At 44.4% G+C, this 25,235-nt stretch overlaps 1 protein-coding gene across 2 annotated transcripts; it reads right to left on the reverse strand.

Annotated features, from left to right (window-relative positions):
- Positions 1–5,142: 5,142 nt before the first annotated feature.
- FERMT1 (FERM domain containing kindlin 1) lies at positions 5,143–24,559 on the reverse strand. 2 transcript variants are annotated; one of them, XM_063391466.1, is made up of 15 exons: positions 24,343–24,559; positions 21,161–21,331; positions 19,355–19,588; positions 17,709–17,855; positions 16,949–17,162; positions 16,412–16,514; positions 15,119–15,226; positions 14,126–14,257; positions 13,938–13,987; positions 11,723–11,847; positions 10,550–10,656; positions 9,759–9,980; positions 8,982–9,106; positions 7,086–7,227; positions 5,143–5,594 (listed from the first exon to the last, which is right to left on the reverse strand). In XM_063391466.1, the coding sequence occupies exons 1-15, from the start codon at positions 24,557–24,559 to the stop codon at positions 5,421–5,423; spliced, it is 2,271 nt and encodes a 756-aa protein (XP_063247536.1). In that variant the 3' UTR covers positions 5,143–5,420. The 2 variants fall into 2 exon arrangements, with proteins under 2 accessions (XP_063247536.1, XP_063247537.1); XM_063391467.1 differs by lacking the exon at positions 24,343–24,559 and adding an exon at positions 21,826–21,956.
- Between the last annotated feature and the right edge of the window lie 676 nt (positions 24,560–25,235).

Here is a 25,235-nt window from a genome sequence, read left to right on the forward strand (position 1 = left end):
GGGGGAGAGGGGGGGAGGGAGAGGAATTGTGTTCCTTTGTTGGCAGGTCAGGATGATGTAAAGCTGAGGCTCTGCCTGCTGACATGAGCTTTGGTCTCTCTCTGTAGGCGCCAATGAGGGGCTTCAAGTGTTTAAATTTCTCTCTAAGACTCTTGCTCTTGCGGAGTAAATCCTGCAAAAGTTCACGCAGGACAAATTACTTTTCTAAGGAGGCCTTTAGGATATGTCAAAAGGGAAACTCTCACCTGCTCCTCCCGCAGAGAGGAATTCGCTCTGCCGATGGAGAGGGCGTGGGGCATCTCACTCCCCGTGTGACTGCCTTGGAAGGCCTCTCCTGTTCCCGCTGTGCGTGGGTTGTGTTCTCCGTTCTGCATCTGTGTACCACATGGGAGAATTCCCTTCCTGCTACTTCTCTCACCCTTTGCTGGATAAGTAAAACTGACAACATAAACCATCTCCCACTGAGGGACCTGCCCTGAGCTGGGTTTTTCAGCATTCCCACTATTCAAACAATAATTCGGTCGAGAGCAGAGAATTAAGTCAGGGAAACGATCCCCAAAAGGGATAAGTTGATGGAGAAAGTTCCAAAGTAAAAGCAAAAGCGCGGTTGTTCTGTTGCTACTGTAGGACAACTAAGTGATAAAATTTCCAAGAACAGTACTCAGTGCTTTTCCTTTATCGGGGCATCAAAACAGATCGCTGACATGGATGCAGCAACGACCTGTAAACTTCAGTGCTTAAGTGCAGATAAAGGTCTTGCTTGCCCAAAAACCTTGAGTCTGCAAGAACACATTACGCAGACCTTATCTACTGAGCGCGTGGGTCATTATGTGCGTGGAGAGAGAGCCTTGAAAAACACCAGAACATCCACAGAGCAGAGATAGGGGCTTCCAGTAGGACTCTCTGGAGCCTTTGCGGTTGCCTCGGAGGCCGGGCGAGGCGCACACGTCGTTCCCCTGTGGAACGGCTCTAGGGCAAGACAAATGGTTTCCTAAAGGAGGGGCTGATCCCACTGCTGACCCTGGGGGCGGGCGGAGCCGGGCCCGGCACGTGCGCACCCGCAGGTACCCTCAGAGCGCTGCACTCGCTGGGTTCAAAGGGCAAAGGGGAGCAGGTTGCAAAAATCTGAAGAATTTGGTATGAGAGGAGGAAAGTCCAGCTCCAGCCAGGCCGATGGAAAGCCTGCCTTCCCTCTGGCTTCGCAGAGCTGCTGGCTGCGGCGCACCTCTTTGGGAAGCCGAGGAGCAGGGAGGTGGCCTGGCTTTGCCCTGGGCTATCAAATACTTGTGTTTGCTGCCCTTAGCTCAGTATTTAGACAGTGAATTTTCATTGCTTATTTTAGGGTTATTGGTTCTCTTACTAATTTTAATGTCTTAAAAAATACTCCAGGAAGCTCGATGACCCCAAAACTGCCTAATTTTAATGACTTCATCCTTACTGACTTCATTTTGAAGATTGAGTGGAGCAGACTGTCAGACCGGGAAAGTGGCTGCTCGTTTTGGTGAAGGTAGAAGGGAGGTGGAGGTTTTGTTTGCCCAGAGGCCCTTGATTTCTGAGTGATACAGAGAACCTGTTGCAAGAGGCAGAGCACCCTTGGAAAACGAGCTTTTGTTATTTTTATTTTCCATCTTTGTTTCTGCTTTTTTTGATGGCCAGTTTTTGTGGCAGATATTGCATCTTCTAAGCTCTTTCCTTAGCTGCAAACTCTCATCATCTGAGACATTTCTGCTATGGTGCTACATCTCAGGTAGCTGCCCAGGTACTGGCAGGTTTCCCAGGGCAGGCAGTAGCTCTTGTTGACAAGTTTCTTTGAAATATCTGCTAACAGCAGGCAGGGATTTTCCCTTTGTGAGTCACTTTGGCTTGTTCTCATGTCGCTTTTTGTTCTTTTTTCCGCTTTTCTGAGCGTTTCGGTGACAACCTGAGGGAGAGGTTAGCAAAGGCAGGCGTTCCTGTCAACCTTTTCACACGGGCGATGCAGAGAGCTGAAGCAGACGCCCCCTCCCCGGGGGCGATTCAGGGCTGCACAAAGCCCCTCTGCCCGCAGGAATTCTCGGGCTGAGCCCTGCATTCCTTAGTGACACAAAGATAAGCAGAGCTGAGGCGAGCAGGGGAAGGTGAGGATGGTACCAGGCTGTAAAGTTTAAGAGGTGAATGTTTCTTAATGGCCGTGATCCAAGAGATGGTTAAGAATGAAAATATCCTGCAAAAAATCTGGAGAATGGCTTTTAAAGCCGACAAAAGAACTGTTTCACAGGTCTGTCCACAGAGCAAGCACAAGCAAGACATTTTCCCACAGAGAAAGCGGAGAGAATGGAAGAATAGGATTATTTAGCCTGAGGTTTCAGAAAACTTTGGGGTGTGTGTCTCCTAACGAAGGCTGCAGGCAGTGGTGAAATCCCCTATGGAACCTGATGTAAAAGCAGCAGCAGCCATCTGACATCGGCAGTGCTTTACCCCTGACTTGCCTTGGGTTTAATTAAGCACCGTGTACAGAATAGGGGTGCAGCTGAGCTGAGGTATAAGTTTCCTAAAGGTTTGTTTTCATCCAATAACATTCCTGTCCAGGATTTAATCTCTGTATTGCAAAACTTCAGGGCAGACGCCCCTGTCCTGCTTTCACTCATTCTGGGAAACCTCTCCCACATCTGGCACTGTGCAATTAATAACATGGTTTCTACAGCCCCCTGTGCTCTTTAACCCTGTGTACAAATAGGTGTGGGGAGCTCATGAGAGCCAAATGTGATCAGGTTATTGCACAAATCAGGGAGGATGTGGAACCCCATGTGCATGAAGGGACTGTCCGGAGCCTGGCTGGGACGTGCTCGGTGACATGGTGTGGGATAAAAGATGACTCCAAGCTGTGGCTGCTGCAGGTGTCAGGCAGAGCAGGCTGGGGCAGGCCTCCTCTCACGTGCTGCCTGCCATACCCAGCCTGGAATTATGGAAGTGCAGGAATGCCCTGGGCCATGCCTTCCCACTCCAACCTCTCCAGGAACGAGCCTTCCCACTGAAACCTCTCTGCTTGTGGGAAGAGGAGCTACAGTCACATGCAGCACTCAAAGCAGCTGGATAAAAAGTTTCCTTTCCTACCTATTCTTTTCCTATAGGAAAAAGCCTTGCAAAGTAGTGGGGCAATGAGAAGAGACAGCTGAATGACCTAAGGAAATACAAAGAGAGGGCATCAGCAGGGGATCACTCTCTTAAACCTAAAATGGCAAAGGATAGGGCTTACAGCCAGGCGGGATGAGCTGGCAGAACTCCTCCTTGCAAAGCAGAAATGAAGGATTTAGTCGAAAGGCAGTGACACATGGGGTAAGATTGAAGGAGGGGCAGGAAAAAAATGGAAATATTTGCTAATTTCTCTGAAATCCCAGTAGAGACAGCTTGAACTGCAAGTGTACGTGCTTGTTTAGCAACGAAATGAACCACACTCTGCAAATGAGAGCTATGCTCAGATTTCCCATCTCTGCATTCCTGTGCTCAGGTCACGTAGGCAAGTGGCAGCTACAGGGCCTCCATGCAGCACCCTGGACAAGCTCTGCTCCGAGAGTGGCAAGCACGGGCTGTGCTTCCCAGGGAGCAAGCCACAGGAGTCTGGCATTGCCCATTGCCAAATGAAGGGTTCCTTGCAGGCATGGTCAGGATCCTCACTGCAAAGCCTAAGTGGAGACTGTTCTGGAAGAGGTGCTGGCACTAATCTGAGCATTTAGCTCTCCCATGGCACCTTAGGCAGGCTTTCAATATGGCCAGTGTTTGGACTTGAGTGGATCTCACAACATGAGGAAAACCTTGCCTTATGTCAAGCAGGTGACAACTGAGTAAGTTCTCTACTGAAGGAAAACTGGATGGTGCCTCAGCCTGTTGAAGAAGTGCTGAGTAGAGGGAAGAACAGAGGACTGGGAAGCAGGCTGTATGTTTTTCTTTTTGCAAAATGCAAAGTTGTAGTTTAAACTGCACAAATAGGGAGTGATTCCAGAGAAGCCCATTGACAGGGGCTGGGGAAAAGCAGAGCATATGGCTTGAAAATCAGGGTTCTCAGTTTCTAGTGATGTTTATGAATTTATGCTGTGATTTCTGCAGCATCCCATTATGATATGACAACACCTGTCCCTTGTCTTTCTTTGGATATATGAAACCACTTTTGGTTTGTCCAGTAGTTTCATGAATTCTCCCAGCTTCACTCTGTCCTTGCTTTACAGGGTAGTTTCAAATTTCATTCCCTTCGCTGGATGTGCGCGGCTCCTTCCAGCAGGCAGAGCTGCTGGCTTCAGATCTGGTTCCTCAGAGACTTTCACAGCCCCTCTGGACAGCCTGTGCCAAGGCCTTACCGCCCTCACAGGGAAGAATGTCTTCCCAATATCCGATCCAGCCCTGTCAGTGGGAAGCCATTCCCCCTTGTCTTATGTGCCCTTGGCAAAAGTGCCTCCCCAGCTCTCCAGCCCTTCCAGGGGCCCTAAGGTCTCCCCAGAGCTTCCTCTTCTCCAGGCTGAACATCCCCATCTCTCTGAGCCTGTCTCCAGAGCAGAGGGGCTCTAGCCCTCTGACCATCACTCTTTGCATTTTGCAGCATGCATATAAAATCATTTCTGCAGGCTATTCAGATCCTCACATGAACAGCTTAGTTCAGTGAGATGTGAAACAGAGTAACAGAGAGAGAAAATAGAAACACACTCAGAGGCCTCTTTAATAGTTTTTAGATAGTTCCTAAAGCACATTTCTCAACCAGGTAAGTAAAAATGCTCCTCAAAAGAGGAACCTCTTGGATACAGTTTTGCCAAGATGAATGCTCTGCAGCTTCTCTGGCTTTCAGGGTTCCACTTCACTGGATGAAGGTAGGCATGGGTTCTACATTTTTGAGCAACTGAGTAATCTCTACAGGAGTTTCGATAGCTTAGTCTGCAGGACTTTGGAATGTTTTGTGTTCTTGGGGCAAGTGTTAGACAAGCCTTGGAGCCTTAAAGTATGTATTTATTTAGCTTTAGTTCTGAGAAATGCTGGGCTTTTAAACAATGGCCAGTTTAACAATGGAAGTTGCCTGGCTGTAACAGAGAAGAAAATTCACTGTACTATATCCTCAAGTTACATGCCCTGGATGCTTAAACAGATTGCCGCAATTAAAAATATTAGATTAAAAAAATGTCCAGTAGTTAGACACTGTTTATTTAAAAACACTGAGCTGTACAAAAGGAAAACAAAGACAATTAAATTTTCTCAGGTGTTGATGATGGAGTTGCCATACTGCATCCAGTGACCTTAGCTTCAGTATATCACAAAAAACTGTCAACAGTCCCAGTCATAGTACAAGACTCACACGTACAAAAATTAGTAACCAGCAACTAACAGAGATATTTTTGTTTAATCTCTGGTAGTCTTTGCTATAGGAAGAAGCAGGCAGTGGGAAGAGAGTTTACTTCATCTCATTCCTGACCTCCAGTTAATTTGTGGAAGAGTTCTTCATCCAGTGTTTCATTGTGGTCCTTAGAACGTGTTGACAAGAAGATGTAGCCCCCAATATATTCATGGATGATTTTGCAGTCTGCACTCAGGCAAGTGAAAGCGATGGACACGTTCTGGTCAAACTCGATGGCAACCTGAGGAACACAGATGTGGTAAGATGAGACAGAGAGAAGCTGGGAAGAAAGAGAAGTGTGGGAGCACAGCTGGATCCCAAATACTGTGATAAAGCACTACCTGCCGCTGCTAACCAAGAGTTCTGCGTCTGCTGGATGCTCAGGGTGTTTGGCTGCTTGGTTTCGGATTTGCTGCTACCTCAGGGCCCTCTTGTGGTGAAATCTTTTTGCTTGTTCAAGCAGGCAACAAAATCTTTTCGCTTTTTTCCAATGGCATATAAAGTGGACACAGGGAAGAGCAGGAATGGCACTTCTGACTCTTTGTCTAATGAATAATGTTTAATCTGTCCATTGTTCTGTGCTGACCTTAAATCTGCCCCTTGGGATCCTGGTTTTGGTTTCCAGCTACCATTAGTTCTAAAATGCAGCAAACTGAGCTTAGTTGACCGTTGTTGTAGGACACGAAAAAAGATGAGAGACTCCAAATATTTCAGAAGGCAATGAGCATAGAAAAAGCTTTATTGTCTAATTCTTACTACTTTTTATAAGGTGTTCCCATATAGACTTAACATGATTGGCGAATAGTAACAACACCTCTCTAATCCCATTGGTTAAACTAGAGAAACAGCTAAAATGGGGTTTTTTTTGAGAACTAGAAAGGCAAAACACCATCTGGAGAAAGATTGTTTTGAGAAAGGATAGTTGTTTGCCAAGATTGTTTTGAGAAGAAGCTTTCTTGAGAAATTTTCCCTTGGGAAAAAAGTTAGCAGCTGCTAGCAGGCTAAAATCTCTCAGACACACAATATCAGGCCCACAGTCAATCACTGTGGATTCTGCCTTTTTTGAGAGGGACTCAATGTAAACCCAGCAACCTGACCCAGAATTACAGGCTCCGGTGCAGGGAGTACTGCAGGAGAGCAGTAGGGAGTATATCTGATCTCTCCTGGATCTGGCAGATGGATGTGGAAAAATCCATAAGCAAGAACAGTTCCCAGGCTGCTTCAATTTACACCAGGTCATACTAGTTGCACCCCAGAAATTTACAATTTATAGAGCTGGCTTCAAGCTTTGAAACCCCAAAGCAGGGACCACACATTGACACAGAGCTGCAGGCCTTGCAATCTCAGTTTGGGATTTGAAAGACAAACTGGGTTTCTATATCCTCAGCCTGTAATAGAGATTGAACCACCACAAAGTAGAGGATGATGCATGAGAGTTGAGATTTTTACTGATAGAGCAGTAAACACCACATGTTGAAACCTTGGAGTCTCTATTTCATCCCATCAAAATCAAGGGCAACTTGTAAAGATTAAGCTTGGTAGGAACCTTTAAAACTGGTGATCATTTCTGATCGTTGACTACAGACTCCACTAAGAAAAACTGCAGACAGCTTATTTAATAACATGTCACAACACGTTCAAAATCTTTTCAGTGAGATTTGAAACTATTTTCTGAAAGCATCCTCGAGTGTGTGAAATGCAAGGACTGAACACAGAGCTGTTCCAGGCTTACCTGGCGGATTTCCCAGTTCACATTCCACTGCTTCATGTTGGAGAACCTCCACGTTGTGATAGGATCTCCTGTGGCCATGTCTATCCGTATCAGCCTGTTATAGGACACTCCGAGCACATCATCCTTCTTGCTTCCCTTAAACCTGAAAAAAACCCAAAGGCTTTGAGCAGATCTGCTTTGCGATGATTTCTGGCTAGAGAAACATTTTGGCTGCTCTCCTCTGGAAGTGCAAAAAACGTGGGAAAAGTCACAACAGCCTGGGACTGAGGAGAGCTTGGACCCATCTTTGGAACAGAATTTGTTATAAGGCAAAAGTGTAGGCTGGTGAGCCATGGTGTAAGATGGAAAATAATCAGGAAGGTAGATCTGGCTGAAACCTTTCCAATTCATTGTTTCCTGCTAAAAAAAATACTGTTCTCCCAAATGAATGAACTTAATTCTATTTTTATTGGAAAAAATGCCAACAATAATTTTTGTTGCTTCATTTCTCTAATGTTGAAACACGTTCCTCTAGTTACATTAATCTATATTAACCTAAATTATGTATCAAAACAACTGATATATACATGTTTTGAGTATAAATGACATTACAAAATTACTGAGGCAGTTTAAAATTTCAACTTTCTTCTGATTAGAGATGAAAAATAAATACAAAAACATCAGAATCTTTGGGGGATAGTTTTTTTTTTAATTGGGGATAGCTAGGAACAGATTACTCTGGTAAAGAAACAACGTTCCTCTACCTTCATGCTGAAAACTGGAAGAAATCTCATCTGCCTGCTGTGAGTATTTTCAGTATTTCTGATCCTGTTTGTGAACCTTCTCTCTTTAGATGCAGCTGGACCTTAGGGAAAAAATGTGACCTGGACACAATTTGTGCTTTGCTTAATGCCCCACTGAGATCCTGCCCAGCAGTCTGTAGCAATTCACCACTCCAAAATGCAGTTTAGGTATTGGGTTTGTTTGTGTTTTTAACAGGATTAATGGTGACAGATGGGGCAAAAATCTGTACCTGTGTCAGTAAATTCAACAGGATCAGGGAGCATTTTTGGGCTTGGAATTCAGGGAGAATTCTGGCTCTAAACAAGCAGTGCTCTCTTTAGTGACTCCCAGGTACAGTTTGGAACCTGGAACAACCAAGGACCAACACAATCTCACAGTTCACATGAGGCTACTGGATTCTGGGAAGTCAGAGTTTAACAGTGTGAATGTGGGCTGTTCTACGCCAGCTGGCCTCTGTGCCACAGCGTGGTTCCCAGCTGGTTCAGTTTATACCACAGATGATTCCTAGCTACCCCTGGAAGCGGTGTCAAGCACAAGTTAAGGAAAGTGCCTCCAAGTGTGGTTGTGTCAGGACTTTTCAGGCTTTTGTTGTTTTGTCAAGAGAAAAGGCTGCAGGTCAGACCACTGCTGTGTTCAAGGAAGCTGCTGTGAACAAATGGGACTTGTCTTGTGCTCACTGTTCCTCTGGATTAACCTAAAAAAGGATAATTTGCTGTTTTCTTAGTGAAATACGAAAGAAATCAGCATTTGATCATATTGCAATGAACAAGGGTCAGAGTGCATCCTGCAACTCTGAGCACACCAATTAGACATGCATTTTATACATTTTGGAGAGTTTAAGCCAGTAAGGGTTTAATGCCAGTGAGAGATTACTTCAGACTAAACCCAAGGGGTCTGTACCAAGGCAGATGTAATGCAGAGTCTCACTCCAGAAATGGAGCTATGGGTGCTACTCCTACAGAAAAAAATAGCAGTACGGAAATCACTAAAATGAAAAAAAGTATTTGGAGGAAAAATAGAAAATGTTCTTGGAACAGAGTGTCAAAGAACTTCCTGCAAATCACTGAGCGTGAACACGTTACGGCAGCTTGACATGAGTGAGAGTGCCATTACCTTACAATGTAGTAGGATAAACCAAACTCGGGGAGGGACTGCCAGGCTTGGATAAAACGCAGCTTGGCCTCCACCAGGGACATCTGGGATACATTTTGGTGGGCTTCCAGAATACGGGCAGTCAGCTGGGAAACACAGGAAGAGGGAAAATTTTCAGCTGACTGGAGAACAAAAATCCTTTTGCTTTCACTAAATCAGAAATCATGAGGTCTGATGCTGTGTTCAGACACTTTGTTGTCACTGTGCAGATGCAGCACAGAGGGCACCTGGGGACACATCCCAAGTGCGAAGGGCAGAGTGGACAGCAAGGTCTCAGGTCTGGGTTTGTGCAGCACTGCCCTGGCTCCATACACTGCTCTGGGGACCCTCTCCAGGGTGGGCAGGCTGAGCTCTTGCACAGCAAATGCAGGACAAGGAATTAGGTGGAGAGGAGGGAAAGACTTGAAGAGCAAGAGGACCCGAAGACCCTGTTGATTCGGATGCAAACAGTAGCTTGCAGTCCTTAAAATCCTTCCTTTGTTACTCTGAAGAGACTTGCAGGAACAGTGCCATCATGGGTGACTTGAGCCACGGTGTGGCCATAGGAGAGGTACTTGGAGGAGGTGCCAGAACACCTGTCTCTGTGTTCAGTTTGGAGAAAAGGCCTCTTGCAAAGGGACAAATGACTACTGCAGGGTGTTGTACTGCATGGCTTCCAAATGCTGCTACGATCCAGCCTCATCCCTAAGCAACCACTGGAATCACCCACGCCCAGCCAGCGAGACATACTCAGGATACCTGCTTGGACTTGAATTTTTTGGTGTAGCGTGGTGAGACGAAGCATTCGGGTTTCATATCTACATTCTCTGGCTCAGAGGCAGCCTGGGAACACATGGTCCAGTTCTTCATCTGGAGGAATGAAAGGATCTTTTGGACCTCAGGCTGGTAGGAGCTGTCAGCCATCGTTTTGCCCTTGGAGGCTAAAACACAAGCAGCCATCCACCGAGCGTACTGATCCTCCTGAAACAAAGCCAATTGTTTGTCACTGTTCTTCCTTCATGACTGGACTGGTTCCAACTACACCTAGGTTTTAAATTTTCTAGGAAATCCAGTACTTGAAATAGATTCTCTTGGAAATTTTATTGCATGACTGGTTTTCACCTACTGAACACTTCTTATGCAATTTGATCTGATATATTTCAATTAACTGAAAACTAATGTAAGATCCTTATCACATGCTCTTCATCTGAATGGAGAGAGTTCTAATTAAGAAAAAAGAAACAAAATCTAAACCTCAATTCTCTGACCACGTTGGAACAAAATACCGTAACTTCTTCTTACGTTTTTTTTTATAGTTTTTTCTGGCTTTTTACCTACCAGCTTTACATGACAACTGATGATAAAAACAAGATTACTTACTGTCCGTATGTCCCCAGAACAATTATGTATTTGTTAGGCCACCACATCATTCTTAAATTTTCTAATGATTTCCATAATAAACTCTCTGCAGCACCCTCATTTTTCTATACAAATTCTAGAACAGGACAATGTGCCATAAATCTTGAATCCAATCTTGTCTTACTACTCACGTTATCACATCTCAAATATACTTCATTCATGCCATCCGCAACAGGAATTAGTAATTTGATTCCAAACTTCTTTGCAGCAACATTTACATCTGGTACAACTTCACATCCTAGATCACAGGGAATCAGAAGGAAATTAATTTGTTTCATTACTATATCAGTAACTTTAATTACTGCTTTAACACTACAGAACAGTACTTTGTGGTTGTTTTTCTTTGAGACCAGGGCCAAGGGCCTAGTCTTTTGAAGCTTAGGCCCTAATGAAAGGGTTTTGTTCCAGTTCACTGACTGGTCTGGCTTGCCACAGTGATGAACGCTCTAAGCTCAGGGAGCACGTGAGTCAACGTGGAAGTGAAAGGATGTGAGTGCTCCCAAAACCTCAGCCTGATCTTAGGAAATGCCCAGCACTTAAAATGGAGAGGAACTGGTGGGAGAGGCTACACAGTGAGGTTCCAGCCACCCTGGCTGTTTTTCCCATCCCTTCTCTGACCTACTGAGGATATGCAGATTGGGATGCAGAGCCATTTGTTCACAGGGGTCAATCTTCTATTTCAAAGGTTTCTTCTAGGATGAGTCCTGGGCATCACTGGCTCCCTGATGCTGAACAAAGGATGTCCCTGCAGGAGCAGATGTAGATGGAGGCTATACAGGGTGCTGGTGTCTGTGTGCACACCCGGGGCTCCTCCTCCAGCAGTGGTTGTAGCCATGGGAATCCCCATGCACAACACAAGCAAGGCCCAGAGAACGTCCTGGAGCTGTCCCTGCAGAGCAGAAGGCAGGGACAGCCTCTGGCATTCCGGTGGCATCATCCCTAATCCTCTGCTGCCAGGGTGTGTTTGCCAAGGACATGGGGGAACACTCCCATTTAATGTAGAGTGAAAGTATTTGGAAATAAAGCATCCCACAGGTCACTATCCACACGTGACTCATCTTGAAGAATCAGCAGTACAGGGGATTTTACAAATCAGGCTCTGATAATCCCAGTTTGGGTTAAACTATTGAATCCTTTCTGTTTAAGCCTCTTCTGCAGGTGCAATCTCCTGCTTAGGAGTGTCAGGAATTGAAAAAGCTCCCAGACCAAATGCTGCTGTGCTGGCCTTCCTAAGTCTAGCAGAGGTTTCTTGTTTTATTCAGTTAACAGATGCAACAGAAAAAAAACCAAAGGAGAATTCCTACCTTTGAGGTTTAGTTTCTCAATAGGTTCTCCCTGTGCAGATTCCTTGTTTTTAAAATAAGATATTGAAGTGTCTCTGAAGACAAACCAATATGTCTTGATAGCTTTGAGTGCCAGCTTCTTGGGCCTACCAGAAAAAAAGAAATCCCATTTGCTTACATTAACACATACAAATTGCTAAGTCCCCCACAAATATTACAGAGCCTCTGAAATTCAAGGTCATACCCATGGCTTTGGTTGGGTATGACATGCCTGTGTCAGTGAGGGGGTGGGAAATGCCTGGATCCAATCCAGGTTACCCCAGGTACGGCCGTGGTTTTTACTCCAGATTTTAGCTGAATCCCATCTATGATTTTTCTCATTTATTTCTTCCATTACTAATCAAAGCCATTCCCTTCTAACAGGGTAATTTTTCCCATGAACTCAACAGCACAAATGTAATCCCCAATTTAGTAACATGAATTGGCATCAGTTTTTCATAGCTCCTTATCCTGAATATCTGCACCCATAAAACCAACTTATATTCACTGCAAGGAGGCAGAGAACAGCTTTTTGGCTTAATCTGAATAATATCTAACACAACAAAATTCTATTCCTTCACTAAGTTTATAGAAGTTTTTTAGCTCTCCAGGAGAGAAAACCAGAGGTACTAGCACTATTTGAGTAGAGAAATACTTCACAGCTAGTGACAAAGGTCATCAATGAAGTGAAAAAGAAGAAAGAAGAAAAAAGAAAAAAAAATCCAATATTTCCCTTTAAATTTAAGAGGACAGTACAAAGAGCATAGAACTAGCTAGGAAACCATGATGTACCATATATACTCTTATTATATATACCTCCAGACCGTTTCTAAAAATCCTAGTTTAGAATCCTTTCTCAAAAATGGCAGTTTTTATGTTTCAATTAAAGCCCCTCAAATTTTCAAAACTAACAAATAATTTGGCTTTCAGTTTTCTAATACAGCTACATTCTTCAAAAATAAGCAACTATAATATCTTTTTAGACCGACAAAATTATTTTTCTATCCCTGAAAAAGTTGCTGAAAACTTTTCAGAAAGCTTTTTCTTGTTGTTTTTGAAAAAAAAGTTGCAATTCTCCACAATATTGTCCCCACGTGAAAGCAGCATTTACTGTGATATATACCATGAATAAATAGGAACAGAAGTTCACCACAGGAACAGTAAACAGCAGGACATGTACAGCTTTGCATTCAGGTTTACAATTTATCAAATAATTATAATTGAACAGTGTTGTTTAAAGAAAAGTTTTACACCCTGCCTGGATTCTACAATGCCTTAGGTTTGGTAAGTGATTTATCACTTACATAGGAACTTTTTCATGATGAAAAATAGCTGCTGAATGCTTATAAAAGCAAACTGCTCTACTGCTGGGGAAAAACAAATAACCCATTGTTAAAAGCCTTAACACCCTTTCATCTTAAGCCACCTTCATAATAAGAATGTCAAATAAAATTCCAAATTGGAAATTAATAATTAACAATTGTTAGCAGTTAACAACAGTTAAAATTTTTCAGGTGCAGTTTTCAGTTCCCAGATTAAAAATACCATCTGTCAACGGATGAATCTGATAAATATTTGTACAACAGAACACTTTATCTTTCTAAAACACAAAGACTATTTTGTGATAAAAGGCATTACAGACTTGAGGTCTCTACAGTCATTTAAATCATCCATAAATCAAGATATTATAATGGGATCACAGAAACTCTTTTTGATTTTAGAAAAAAACAGACTCCGTTTTCAGTAAGAAAGGGGTAAATTGGATGTTTCTTTTGTTTAAAAAATACATTCCCTGGGGTTACTTTTAGAAATTCTTCTCAGGGAGAACTGCAAGTTTCTTCTGGTTTTTACTGGCAAAAAAAAAAAACCAGTAAAAGTGATTGAAAATAAAACTTAGGCTCTTTTGTTTAGAGCTGATGATTAATGAGCACTAGGAAATATGGACAGCAGGGTCTTATAATAAGTACAAATATAGCTACCCAGCATCCCAGGAGTGGGAGAGATTTGCCAAGGAACATTGTCAGAAGCAGGAAGAGAAAGATTGGAAGAGAATATTAGGCTGGTTAGACCTAGCTGGGGTATTTGTCAATTTTTAACTGTCAGATGTACTGTTAGATTAGAATGAAAAACTCAAGAGATCTCTTGTAAGGTTAAGCGTCTGGTTTTGTATGTTTTATTATTAATTTTAGCAACTCACCTAACTAGCTTGAGATTATCAGCAAGTTTTGGGATGTCTGTGATGTCCTCCTATCAGGAATAATTAGGAATCATTTTAGTACAATGCATTCTGTAATCAACTGCTAAAAAAATCAAGAACCAGGAAAGCTCATGAGAATCAACAGATTTGGCACAGCAAAAGGAATTCTGGGATCCCAAAGGACATACCAAAATGTTACTTTTACTTCCACCTTCCAGTGTCACTTCCAGATTGGAAAGGGCGGCTTCTACTTCATCTACTTCCGACTCACAGGTGGAATCTTGTGTCTCTGATGATAATGATAATTTGCTTACATGGTACTAAAATAAAAGATCAGTATCCAATAGTCAATACATCAATTATCAACATACAATCAGAGTGTTTGAAAATAGATCATTTGATCTCCTGGGTCTTGGACAACTGTGTGAAGTTCTGCAGGAATCAGGGGGTTTTTCCAAGGAAACAGCCATGTCCACTGTGACTCCTCTGCAATGGCTGGTAATGGTTTCCTGTTTTAATTATCAGTGTTTGTATCCCTTTGCTGAATAATTGCCCCTGTTCTGGGAGGCTGACTCGGTGCTACACTTGGATCCCTAGTCCTGCCATCCACACAAGGTGGAAACTTGGAAGCAAGGTTCTCTGGTGTTCTGCAGTGACAGGCTGTGAATTCTTGGCAGCTCTGTTTACACTTTAAAGGAAAAAATTTATTATTAATGAAGGTTTGTGCTTTATTACCTATGGTCAGAGACTAAGCCACGCTCAGTCATGTTAAAATTACAAGTACTCCATAGTGTCCCTATCTTCACATTTTCTGTGGTTTTTTCCTGTCTGTTGGGAAATGTTCACATGGTGGACACACGGTGTGTTACAGGAATTTTCAGGAAGAAGAGGTGAAGGGATGGTAGCTGGTATGGGAAGCAACACTTCATACTAATACTGATACCAGTTACATCGTGGGTGCAGATAATGTCAGTCAGTGTTTCTATAATTGTGTGAATAATGGTGTTAGTGCTACTACTGAGTTAGTTGCTTTAGCTGATGGATGCTGCTGATTGTTTCTCACCCCAAGAGGAGACCCTCAATCCAAGCAGAGCTCCTGGCCTGGGCTCTGTCCTAGTCTTGTCCTAACCTGTGCCTACCTCTTGAGGGAACAGGTTTTGCAACTTGGCTCAAGTACGTGCCTGTAGCGCAGCGAAGATGAGCATTTCTTCCTCTGTGCAATCGATTTCCTCCAGCAGGATGGCCCAGCGGGCTTGTTCGTATATTTGGTTGATTCGCACTGCATCGTACTGCAGGAAAGAGCAAGTGCTGCTCGTTAGTGACCGCCAAGGCACAGACTCACAGTCAGCTGCAGCTGATCTAACGCGGCCTGAACCGCAGCAGTTGTTTCCTTCCTCCTCCCACCTCTGCCGTGTTCCCCTCTTTGTCTTGTACCGCCTCGTGTGACTGTGTGCACGGTCCCAGGCCTTGCTGAGCCAACGGAAAACCAACCAGGAGCTCCTGGCTGAGGAGAAGGTGAGGCTCAGCAGCTCCTTTTGAGGCAGGAAGCCTTGGGCTGGTGTAACCAAGATGTGAAACCAACTGGGAGAAAATCACATGACACTGCTAACTTGAATGTGACCTGCAGAACTCTCTTGTTCCTCACTTCCTTTCTTCCTCTCTTGGCTTTTTCATTTCTGGTTCTGTCTTTGCACTGGCTTGAGATTTGCCAGATCTGCTTTAATTCACCACCTGGTTTTGGATAGTGATTATTCCTTATTATCTACTTGGTTAATAGGCTGAAGGGACCCACAGAAATGTTCAAGCCCCAGAGCCGATGAAATCTAAGTGATGGGAGGATAAATCTCGGAACGTGACCTCTCCCAGCAGAGGTGAGATATTAGGTTGCCTGAAGCTCCTTTGGGTTGTTTCATCCTATGGCTCCAGGGCTGGCTGGGGCAGAGAAGAGAAATCTTTGGGCTGCTGTTGAGGCATGTACTTGGATTTTAGGGGGATACCATTTCACCAAAAAACATGCCAGATAAACTTGAAAGTGCCCTGATTTCTTTCTGGGCTTCAGCCCAGAAAAGCTGGGAAATTCAATGAGGGCAGTGCAATATAAATATAATTTTTAAGCCAAATTTCAAAAACAGGACTCCTTACACCATTTAGAAAACTGCTAGTCTGGTTTTCCCCTTATTTTTTCCTGCTAAAAGAGATGCAGAAAGTAAACCAGCCCCTCTGGAAATAGGGAGACTGTTTCTGGTGCTCTTCAGATCCTACTTTTAAATTCAAGATCTCATTCCACACGAGGAATAGTAATTCAGTGTCCAGAGGGTAAAAGTGCAGCCGTAGCTGAGGGGAAGAAGCCAAATTTGATCTCTCTGAAGGGCTTGTTACAAATCCTAGCTAAAACTCTACACAGAGCTATATATATTCTATGTTACTGTATAGCTCCTTGACATGAAAGAAGGCAATAAAAACAAAGCTCTTACTTTTGGATTCAAATCAAAGAAAGTGTAATATTTAAAGCGTAGAAGAAGTTGATCTTCCTCCAGAACACCTTGTTCCATAAGTGATCGAGATGAATCCAGCCAGCTGTGGAAGAAAACAACACACAGATTCATCTGTACTGGAAAATCCATCACACCTGCAGAGCTCCAGTGCAATTGTGAGACAAAAGTGGGAACAAACAGCTCTACTTTCTCTAAATCTAGGGAAAATTCATGTAACTCAAGAAGGTGGAGCATTCGTATAGACGTTCATCTGTTTTCTGTGTATATACAATAAGCAATGTTTACTTGTTCAGAATTCAGTCACCTATTTTTAAGGCAAAATTATTGAACTTACCCACATGTCTCTTTCCCCTGTCTACTTAAAGCCTTTGGAGTTTGCCACCCAAACTGTCTTTTAGCTGTGCCCACCATGCTCAACTGAATTTGCCTTCATCTAACAACAGACTTTAGCCAGGGCCTGCACAATGCCATCATTCCTCATTTTAAAGCCAAAGGATCTCAGGAGAGGCACCTCACCCTGCATTGAGTTTGGCTTTGTCAGCCAAAGTCCGTGGCTGGTACATCTCTGCCAGCGTCTCCGGAGAACAGGTGGGATGACTGAGGGCCAGGATGCTGCAGTTCTGCTCACTCGAGGAACCATCACTGAACCAAGTAATTGTGGAAGAAGCTGGTGACCCACTGACAGGATCATAAATGGGTGTCATGGTTTTACTGTATAAACCTGGATTGGCTGCAAGTTAAGAGCATAACGTTATTACCATGAAAAATGGTCTTGTCCACCACTTTGCACCACAAAAACCAACCCCTTTTCTTTCAAGAGTCTCCTATCTCTGCAGTTTCCAGCTGGCCTTGTCCTTTTACAGGTGAGGTGACCTCAGGGACAGAAATGCTCTTTCTTGCTCTGTGAGGTCTCACTTCTGTTGGACAAGGGAAACACATGCTTTCAAGCCTTTATTCCTCATTTTCTGTGCAAGCTGCCAAATTTCATGAATATTTTAAGTGTTGTCCCCCTTTTTCAAAGGCAACAGCACATCCTGTGTGCAGGGCCACAGCCTGTTTTCTAGTGTGGCCTTTCTCATATCAATGGAAAGGAAAACATTTCTAGAGACAACAGGGAAATACTGACATATTGGAGATTTCCTGAAGCCACTGATTTCAGACCCATTGTGTCTCCAAGGCCACCCTACATGAAACTGGCCTCCTTTGTGTAACAAAGAATTTCTTCCTCTTTTGGACTTCCAGTCAGAACAATAAAATCATACTGATTTTTCATTACCTGCTAAACCAGAACTCACTGGAGAGTTGCACAGGTTTAAGATATCTTCTGTAGCTGATTCTTTGCTGTTCTTGTCTTTTTTCTTTTTCTTTTTGAGTGTGCCTTCTGATTGCTTCAACAAAGAGAGTTCTTCTGACCGCCTGATATCTACAAAGGAAGTTTGGGAAGTGAAGCAAGATGATTACATCCAAAAGAGCACCCAAGGTTGGTAACAGCATTTCAGGAAGCTTCATGTTGCAATCTGGGCTTTATTTTTAGCAGGTTGAAAGTAGTAGCTGTGAAAATCCACTAATTCTCTAACAAGGCCAAAGACTTTGGGCCATGAGGATTTTTTTGTACAGGATTTGTACAGCATTTGTACAGCCTTTTGTACAGGATTTAAATCTGCTTTTGTAGGAAGTGTAACTGCATTTTAGAATGCCAGGAAAAAGCTCTTTTCTCCTAATAGCTCTGCAGTCACCTATGAACATAATAACCTCTGTGAAATATCTAAATTATGAATAAGCAAGAACTAGTGTAATTGAGGTTCATGCCTTTTATTATTCAATGTATTTCTCATACAAGATTCTGTCTTGTACGAGACAGAACTGTTCTGTCTTACTGTTCTCTAATGCACTACAAATTCAGATAGGTATTGCCAGACACAAACCTGGCTCTTCCTTTCTGAAAAATACTTTTACCCTCGGGTACTGCAAAGACATTTTTGACAGCATTCACTCATTCAAAGTTACAGTGTTTCTATAGTGACTCAATCCAGAGGGAAAACGTAGGAATATTTAATTTGGCCAAATGCCAGTTGGACAATTATGGCATCACTATCAGAGCTGTTAGGTATAATAAAGACACTACACCTTTCACAATCCACTGCTAGGAGATGAAATTGAAACTGGATCAATATGAGGCAGTAAATTCCTTCTGAAGATGAGTGTGTTAATGGACTAAGCTTTGAAGATCTAAATTAAGGTGAGGAATTTAATCCCTATTTTACCCTAAACCAAAGGGATTTTGAAGACTGCTTGTAGACTCAACTGATTCCCATTGATCACAGGCACACATCTGGCATGCTCCAAACTCTCTACCTGGAAATGTCCCATTATTGGAATGAGTAGAGACTGAGGGTCTCAGTGCCATAAGACATTCATGGGCTGGAGTGGGATTGTTAGGTATGCCCTGACCTGAACAGATCTGGGCATACAGAAATTTTGAACATTTAAAACATCTGAAGTGAACATATATAACAGCCAGAGTTGGATATCATTAGTGTTAGTGAAAATAGGTGATAAATCAGTTGACACCAGTAAAATTGCCTGTGGTGAAGGCTGGTGTGGGGCACTGATAAACTCAGTCAATGGCACAGAATAACCAGGACCAAGTCCTGCTCCAGGAGGACAAGGATTCCTAGAAAACTGTCAGCTTTGACTATTCAGTATTCCTGCAGCTCGTGGGACACATTCCTGACAGTGCTTGCATCAGTTCTCACAGAGACTAAGAACCACTGACATGCACTGCATACTGAACCCCCCAAAAATCTGTCTGAAATTTCTCTTTGAGCTAAACAGTATTGTGAGGAAGGACTTCACATCAAAACAAAGCCACCCAATAAAATGCTCCAGCTTAGTTGCCAGAGGAGATTTATCTTTACTTACTGAGCATTTTGCAGATGTCACTGACAGCTCTGAACACCATGGAAGAGAAGCTGACTTTCAGTCTCACAGTCTTCATGTTTGGCAAGCGAAGCCGCAGCATTTTGTGCTGAGTAGTAAAGATCAGCTTAGCATCTGCTTGCACCCCGCATTTATCCAGTGTCCAGTGGGTTTTCAGAAGCCAACATTTTTTTTGCTCCCACCAAAAAGCATAGTCTGACCAATCTTGTGCTAGTTCTATGAAAATACAAAATGGTTACTAACAAACTATGGAGCAAATACACAAAACACTTGATTTGGAAACAGGTCTCTGCAAACATGAATATTTATTTGGATTAAAGCAGCAACTATAGGTCTCAACCTAGACCCTGTTTGCTGAATTCTTGTGGCAGTCACTGGGAACCAGCTTTGTTTTCCTTGAAGACCTAACCTCCTAGGTGCTGACTGTGGCACTGCCTTAGTCTTGTGGACATCCACAGGGAAAGAACATCTCCTGGATCTGGTACTACATATGGTACAATGCTGTTGGGATTGTGCTAGGATAAGGACTAACAACACAGGGTTCCAATTCAGAACTTGTCAGTGCCAGCTGAAAATCATCCTGCAAAATCTCCAGTGCACCCAGATGGGCATAAGCTCTTCCACAGCCTCCTGGCAGCAGCACTGAGCAGCTCATCTTGAGAGTGTTAAGAATCAGCTTCGAGCCCATGGAAGTCTTGGTTACACACAGCTAAGTGTACACACAGCAGCACATGCACAAGGAAAGAGATAAAGTATTGCTGCTCTCAGTGCCATGGGAATTCCAAGACTAGATGATTTCCCAGATACCAGTGTGTATTAGTAGGTAAAGCTTCTGCGTGATCTTGGTCAAGCTGTTTCAGTCTTTGTATCAGTCCTTGTTCCTCATCAGCTCCATGAGGCAGAGGCTATTCCTCAGCGTGTCCAGAACACACCAGAGCCCTGTCCTATTTAGAAGTCCCCTGGTACGAGCTGTGTCTCAAGAGAGTGCTGACACAAGTCAGTTACAGATTTGCTTTAAACATTAATATGGAAAGTTTTCACACCAGTTGAGCATTTAAAAAAAAATACTGTGAAAAATTATTCTTCTGACTCAGTGGAAACTATGGCTACCATCAATTTCCGGTTGAACTGTGTGTCTAAGTGTGCAGAGAAGGTGACAGAAGTGATCTCAGATTCTCTTCCTGTGCTCCCTTGTTGTGCTTGTACACAGGAGATTTTACTTTTCATTCCCTAACTTTGACTGGGCCAGTCTTGGTTTATCCCAGCTCTTCCCTACTGTACCTATGCAGTGGATAACACAGCTCAGACTTAGGCTAGAATGCCACAACAGCATGGGTAACAGAAACTTCTGAAGTGCCTTTTAACAACTCATTGTCTCTGACAGCCACGGGTGGATAAACAGGGTATCACCTACCTCTCCTGCCCCCCAAACCACACACCTGTAACATCCTTCACCTACCTCTCCTGCCCCCCAAACCACACACCTGTAACATCCTTCTGGAAAGAGAGTTGAATTGTTAGCCTAGTTTAACTATTTTTGCCTAACTGAAAGGCAAACCCAAAGTTTTGTTGGCACTATGGTAACACAGGGGCTTTAGCCACAGAGGGTGGAACACAGGGAGGGGTTCTGACCACAAAAACCCCGGGGTCTGAGAACCTCCACGCTCTGTGCCGTGACATAGATGTGAGGCAGTACCATTTCAAAACACACAGAAGCCTTTATTCATAGAGGGAAAGCTGCACATATTACTTAGTAAAACTGTGTAAATGAAACAAGTCTTTACTCACTGATTTGTTCTACTAATTTCAGCATTAGTCCTCCAACATGAAGGTCCCCTGCGACCTGTAGTTTAAATTCCTTTTCTACACCTTCATATTGATGATCAACTGTCAGCAAGAGTTCCCAGGTGTGCGACCCATATTCTGTTGAAACCATCTTGGGAAAGGTCTGTGTAAGCTCTGCAAAAGCAAACCAACCAAACAAACAGGCTGTTTTTCTTCCACTCTCTGAAACAAATGCATTTCTCCATAGTTTCTACATAATTTCATGCTGCCAGGACTTTGCAGCGGCCTTGGATGGAACTTCAGAGGTGTTATCTTCTTACCTCTGAACTAGACTCTGCTCTTGCAAGGTAGGAATGTGGGATTTTTTTTTTTTTATTCTGGTTTTGCCACACGCCCCAACCCAGATGCCTCCATTTGGGTAGAGATAGCTCAGTTTTAGCTAGGTTTGCCCACCATCCAGTGCTAATCAGCCAGCCTGGACACAGTAAAGCCTGCAGTTGTGGGTGGGATCTCCTTTGGCAATCTGTCCAGTGAACAAAGACATTTTGTTGACTTGTACACTTAGGGCTGTGATTTTCACTGCAAATCAAAGTTTATATTCGCAGTTCTGCCAGTTTGCTCCCATGGGACCAAATCCAGAGAGCAGTTTTACCTATTTGGGTACATACAAGGGGAGACAACTTTAGTGGCTCTCTGCCAGCATTATCCAGGCACAGATCTGCTGTTCCTGCTGACTTGCACAGGGATGTAGGCATGTGTTCTTCTCAGCAGGGTGAATTGTCTGAGATCCCACCAGGCTCCTGCCATGACAGGCGAACATTAATCATGCCAAGACAAACTAGAGAAGACGCTCCAAGTAGAAGAAGCTTTGGTTGTCATCAGCTGCGTTCTGCTGAAGAAAGAGCTTGTGTGTATAAGGTAACTGATGCTGCAGGCAGGATTTGTGATACTTAACCAGTGAGAGAAGGTACATCAGCTCTCTGTCCTGAAACAAGCCTTTGCAGTTGAGGCGTAGGCACTAAAATGGATGAATTCCATTTATTGCAGACCTTCAGCAACACACGAGAACCCAGGTCACAGACTTTTGCTGAAGGGGCCCTACACAGACTGCTTTTAACATAGAAAATAACTAAGCCAGCAGGGATATAACAATGTTACAGGCTGTTATAGATATTCTTAGAAACAAATATTTAGTAATTTAAAACCTGATGTCAACACCACTGTTACAAAATTTGTCATCAAAGGGATAATAGAGATGAGGTGGTAAAGACAAAGTCTGCTAATAAGTAAAGTGACTCCAAACATAAAGGCAATGAAGTTGTTAAAGATTAGATGGATTTCCCCTTAAACAAATTATATTATAAATTAATAATCTGACCTACTCAAAGACATCATTTTAGAGGGAAATCACCTTACCAGCGAGTTTCACTGGGATGGGGCTGAGAGTCAGCCCTGAATTTCCAAAATTACAGACACACATAAAGAGCCCTAAGTCAGAAAACTTCAGCTTCATAACTGTGTGACTCCAAGAGGCCAGCTCACACTATGGAACATGCACTGCTATTAATTGCGTTCTTACCTGTGCCAGCCTACACCTTTCCACCAAACAGTTACTAAACCAACAAGGGTTGATACTTATCCAAGAAGTTTGCTTGGTTTGCCTTGGTAAATAAAGGCATTGTATTAGACACTGGGAACACTGGCTTTCCTGGCTCTGGGATAAAGGATTTTGAATTTGTGCTGCTGTGTGCCACATGGATTTACGAGCTTAGGTATGCACTAGACTAAGGGTACTTGTGGAGGGGCAGGGCTGTGGCTCTCCTAAAGCACCCAAGACCCAGCTCCCGAGATGGTCTCCCAGGCAGGTGCAGCTTTCCACACTAGTGCGTACAAGGTGCACAGGACAGCTGTTGTTGCAATGTATCGGTAGCAAAACAAAAATCCTGACTTCGGAAGAGTCAAAATGCCCCTAGTCATGCTCCTAAGCATCAATAAACAACTTCAAAAGTAATCCATGGCCAAAGGATGAGAACTATGGGGTTTTATTTCAGGAGCACAGAGGTGCAGTCCAGCAGATGAACTCTACTTTTGCCCACCCTCGCTCCGCTGTAAACCATTATTGTTACAGAAAAGCAGCAGTCTCATCTGCCCTCTTGGGCCAGCAAAAACATTTAAGAACTGATCTGGATTTTTTGGGTGTCTTTTTTAATTTGGTTTCACTTCCCAATCTAATTCTGCACACAAATGCCTGTGCTGACACGGGTGAAAATGAGCAGCCCAAGGGGCGGGTGAAACCCTTTCTTTCATCGGCTTGGAAAACCATGGCCGCAGTGCACAAATCCTGGCAATCCATCTTTCCCTAAAGCCGTTCACTTCCCCACTTCCTCTTCAAAGGAGGTTTCAGTTTGAAGATAAGGCAACACAAACACTTGTAAATCTACTGGAGTACGCAGCACAAACAAAGCCTGGTCTCGAAAACGGGGCAAGCGAAGCAACGAGGACAACAAACCCCTCGGTGTTAAACCCCAACCAAACCCAAACTGTCAGGGCTCCTCATCTTAGAGCCTTCAGGTCAAGCCTGGATCTGCTGGAAACGTGCCCCAGCTCCTGGGCTCCATGTGGGAGCTGCAAGGCCTGGCACGGGTGGATCAAACAGGCCAAAACGTGTCCTCAGGCTACTGCTGTCTCCACTCGGGAATTCTGCAGCACATTTTGGCCAACGCATCTATCGAAAAGCAGCAACGGCTCTACACATCGAGCTCTCGCAGATTTTAGCCCTTTCAACCCCAAATTTCAAACGCTGAGTGGGAATGGAGAAAGATGTGAATCGTGCTGGAGCAATGTGCTAACGACCCGGGGTTAAGGCCCAGAGGGGTGAAGCGATGTTTCCCGAAGTATCTCTCGGGCTGGCGGTGCCCGGCGCAGCTCGGAGGGTGCCTGGGGAGCCCGGCCTGCAGCGCCCACGGCAGCGCCGCTTCCACTTTGAGGAAGTGCCGGGCGGCCGCGGGGGCCCGGAGCGCGCCCAAGCGCAGCGAAAAGCGCTGTAGAAGAACCAAGGGCGGGCTGCCGGGCATTCCCTCCCCGCCGAGAGTGCCGCGGGGCAGCGCAGAGCCGCCCGCGGTGCCCCGTGCGGGGGTCGCGCCGACCTCACCCCGCGCTCCCGACGGGCGCCCCGCGCTCCTCACCTGCCGTCCCCGCCGGCAGCGCTCCCCTCTCCTCCCGCACCCTTCGCCGCCACCTGGCCTCTGAGAGACGGCGAGAGGAGGAGCGGCACCCCCGGGGGAGGCGGCCCTTCCTCCCTTCCTCTTCCCTCCGCCCGCCCGCGGTGGGAGAAGGAGTGAGGAGCGCTGTTCGCCCCGGCGGGTGCTCAGAGGCACCCGCTCGCATGCTGCCCGGAGACATCACCTCATCGGTGATCTCAGGCCATCAGGCAGCTTCAGATGTTGGTTTTAGAGGTTTGAGGCTGCCCGGGGAAAATCAGTTCCGAGGGTGCAATAGCAAAGAACAGTGAGGTGTGTTTGTGAGGTGGGAATGTGTTAGAAGAGGGACAGCATTAAAGTGGATTGAGCTGACAGGAAAGGGGCATAAGCTTCTCCATGAGCTAAATTTCTGCAGAAAGTCTTTCTTGCCTTAAACTTCTGACTTGCACGGTGGCACAGTGACGAGGTAAAAAACAGCGGAAAAACCAAACCAATGACAGAAAGGAGAAACAGAGAGAATAAAGGGAGAAACTCTTTGAGATTAAACTCATATCCTTTATGAAGGAAAGACTTTATGGAAAAAGACTGCAGAGATATAAAGGATGAATCTTTGACACACCATGGGAAACAAATAGTTACTGTCATGAGAACAACGCAGCTGTGAAGTTGTCAAACCACAGATAATATCACAGGATATTTGCTCCCCTAGGCTGGCTCCCTGAGCTGCTCTGATCCTGCTCATCTCTTTAGATTGTCTATGCATGCACTTGTCATATCAGACATTCTTGGAGACAGGAACTTGGGAGCTCATGAAGACTTTCTGGACTTTCTGTCACCGGAGGGCACACAGAGGCCTTTAATCACTCCAGCCAGACCCA

The sequence above is a fragment of the Prinia subflava genome, chromosome 2 (assembly GCF_021018805.1).
Source record: "Prinia subflava isolate CZ2003 ecotype Zambia chromosome 2, Cam_Psub_1.2, whole genome shotgun sequence".
Lineage (NCBI taxonomy): Eukaryota > Metazoa > Chordata > Aves > Passeriformes > Cisticolidae > Prinia > Prinia subflava.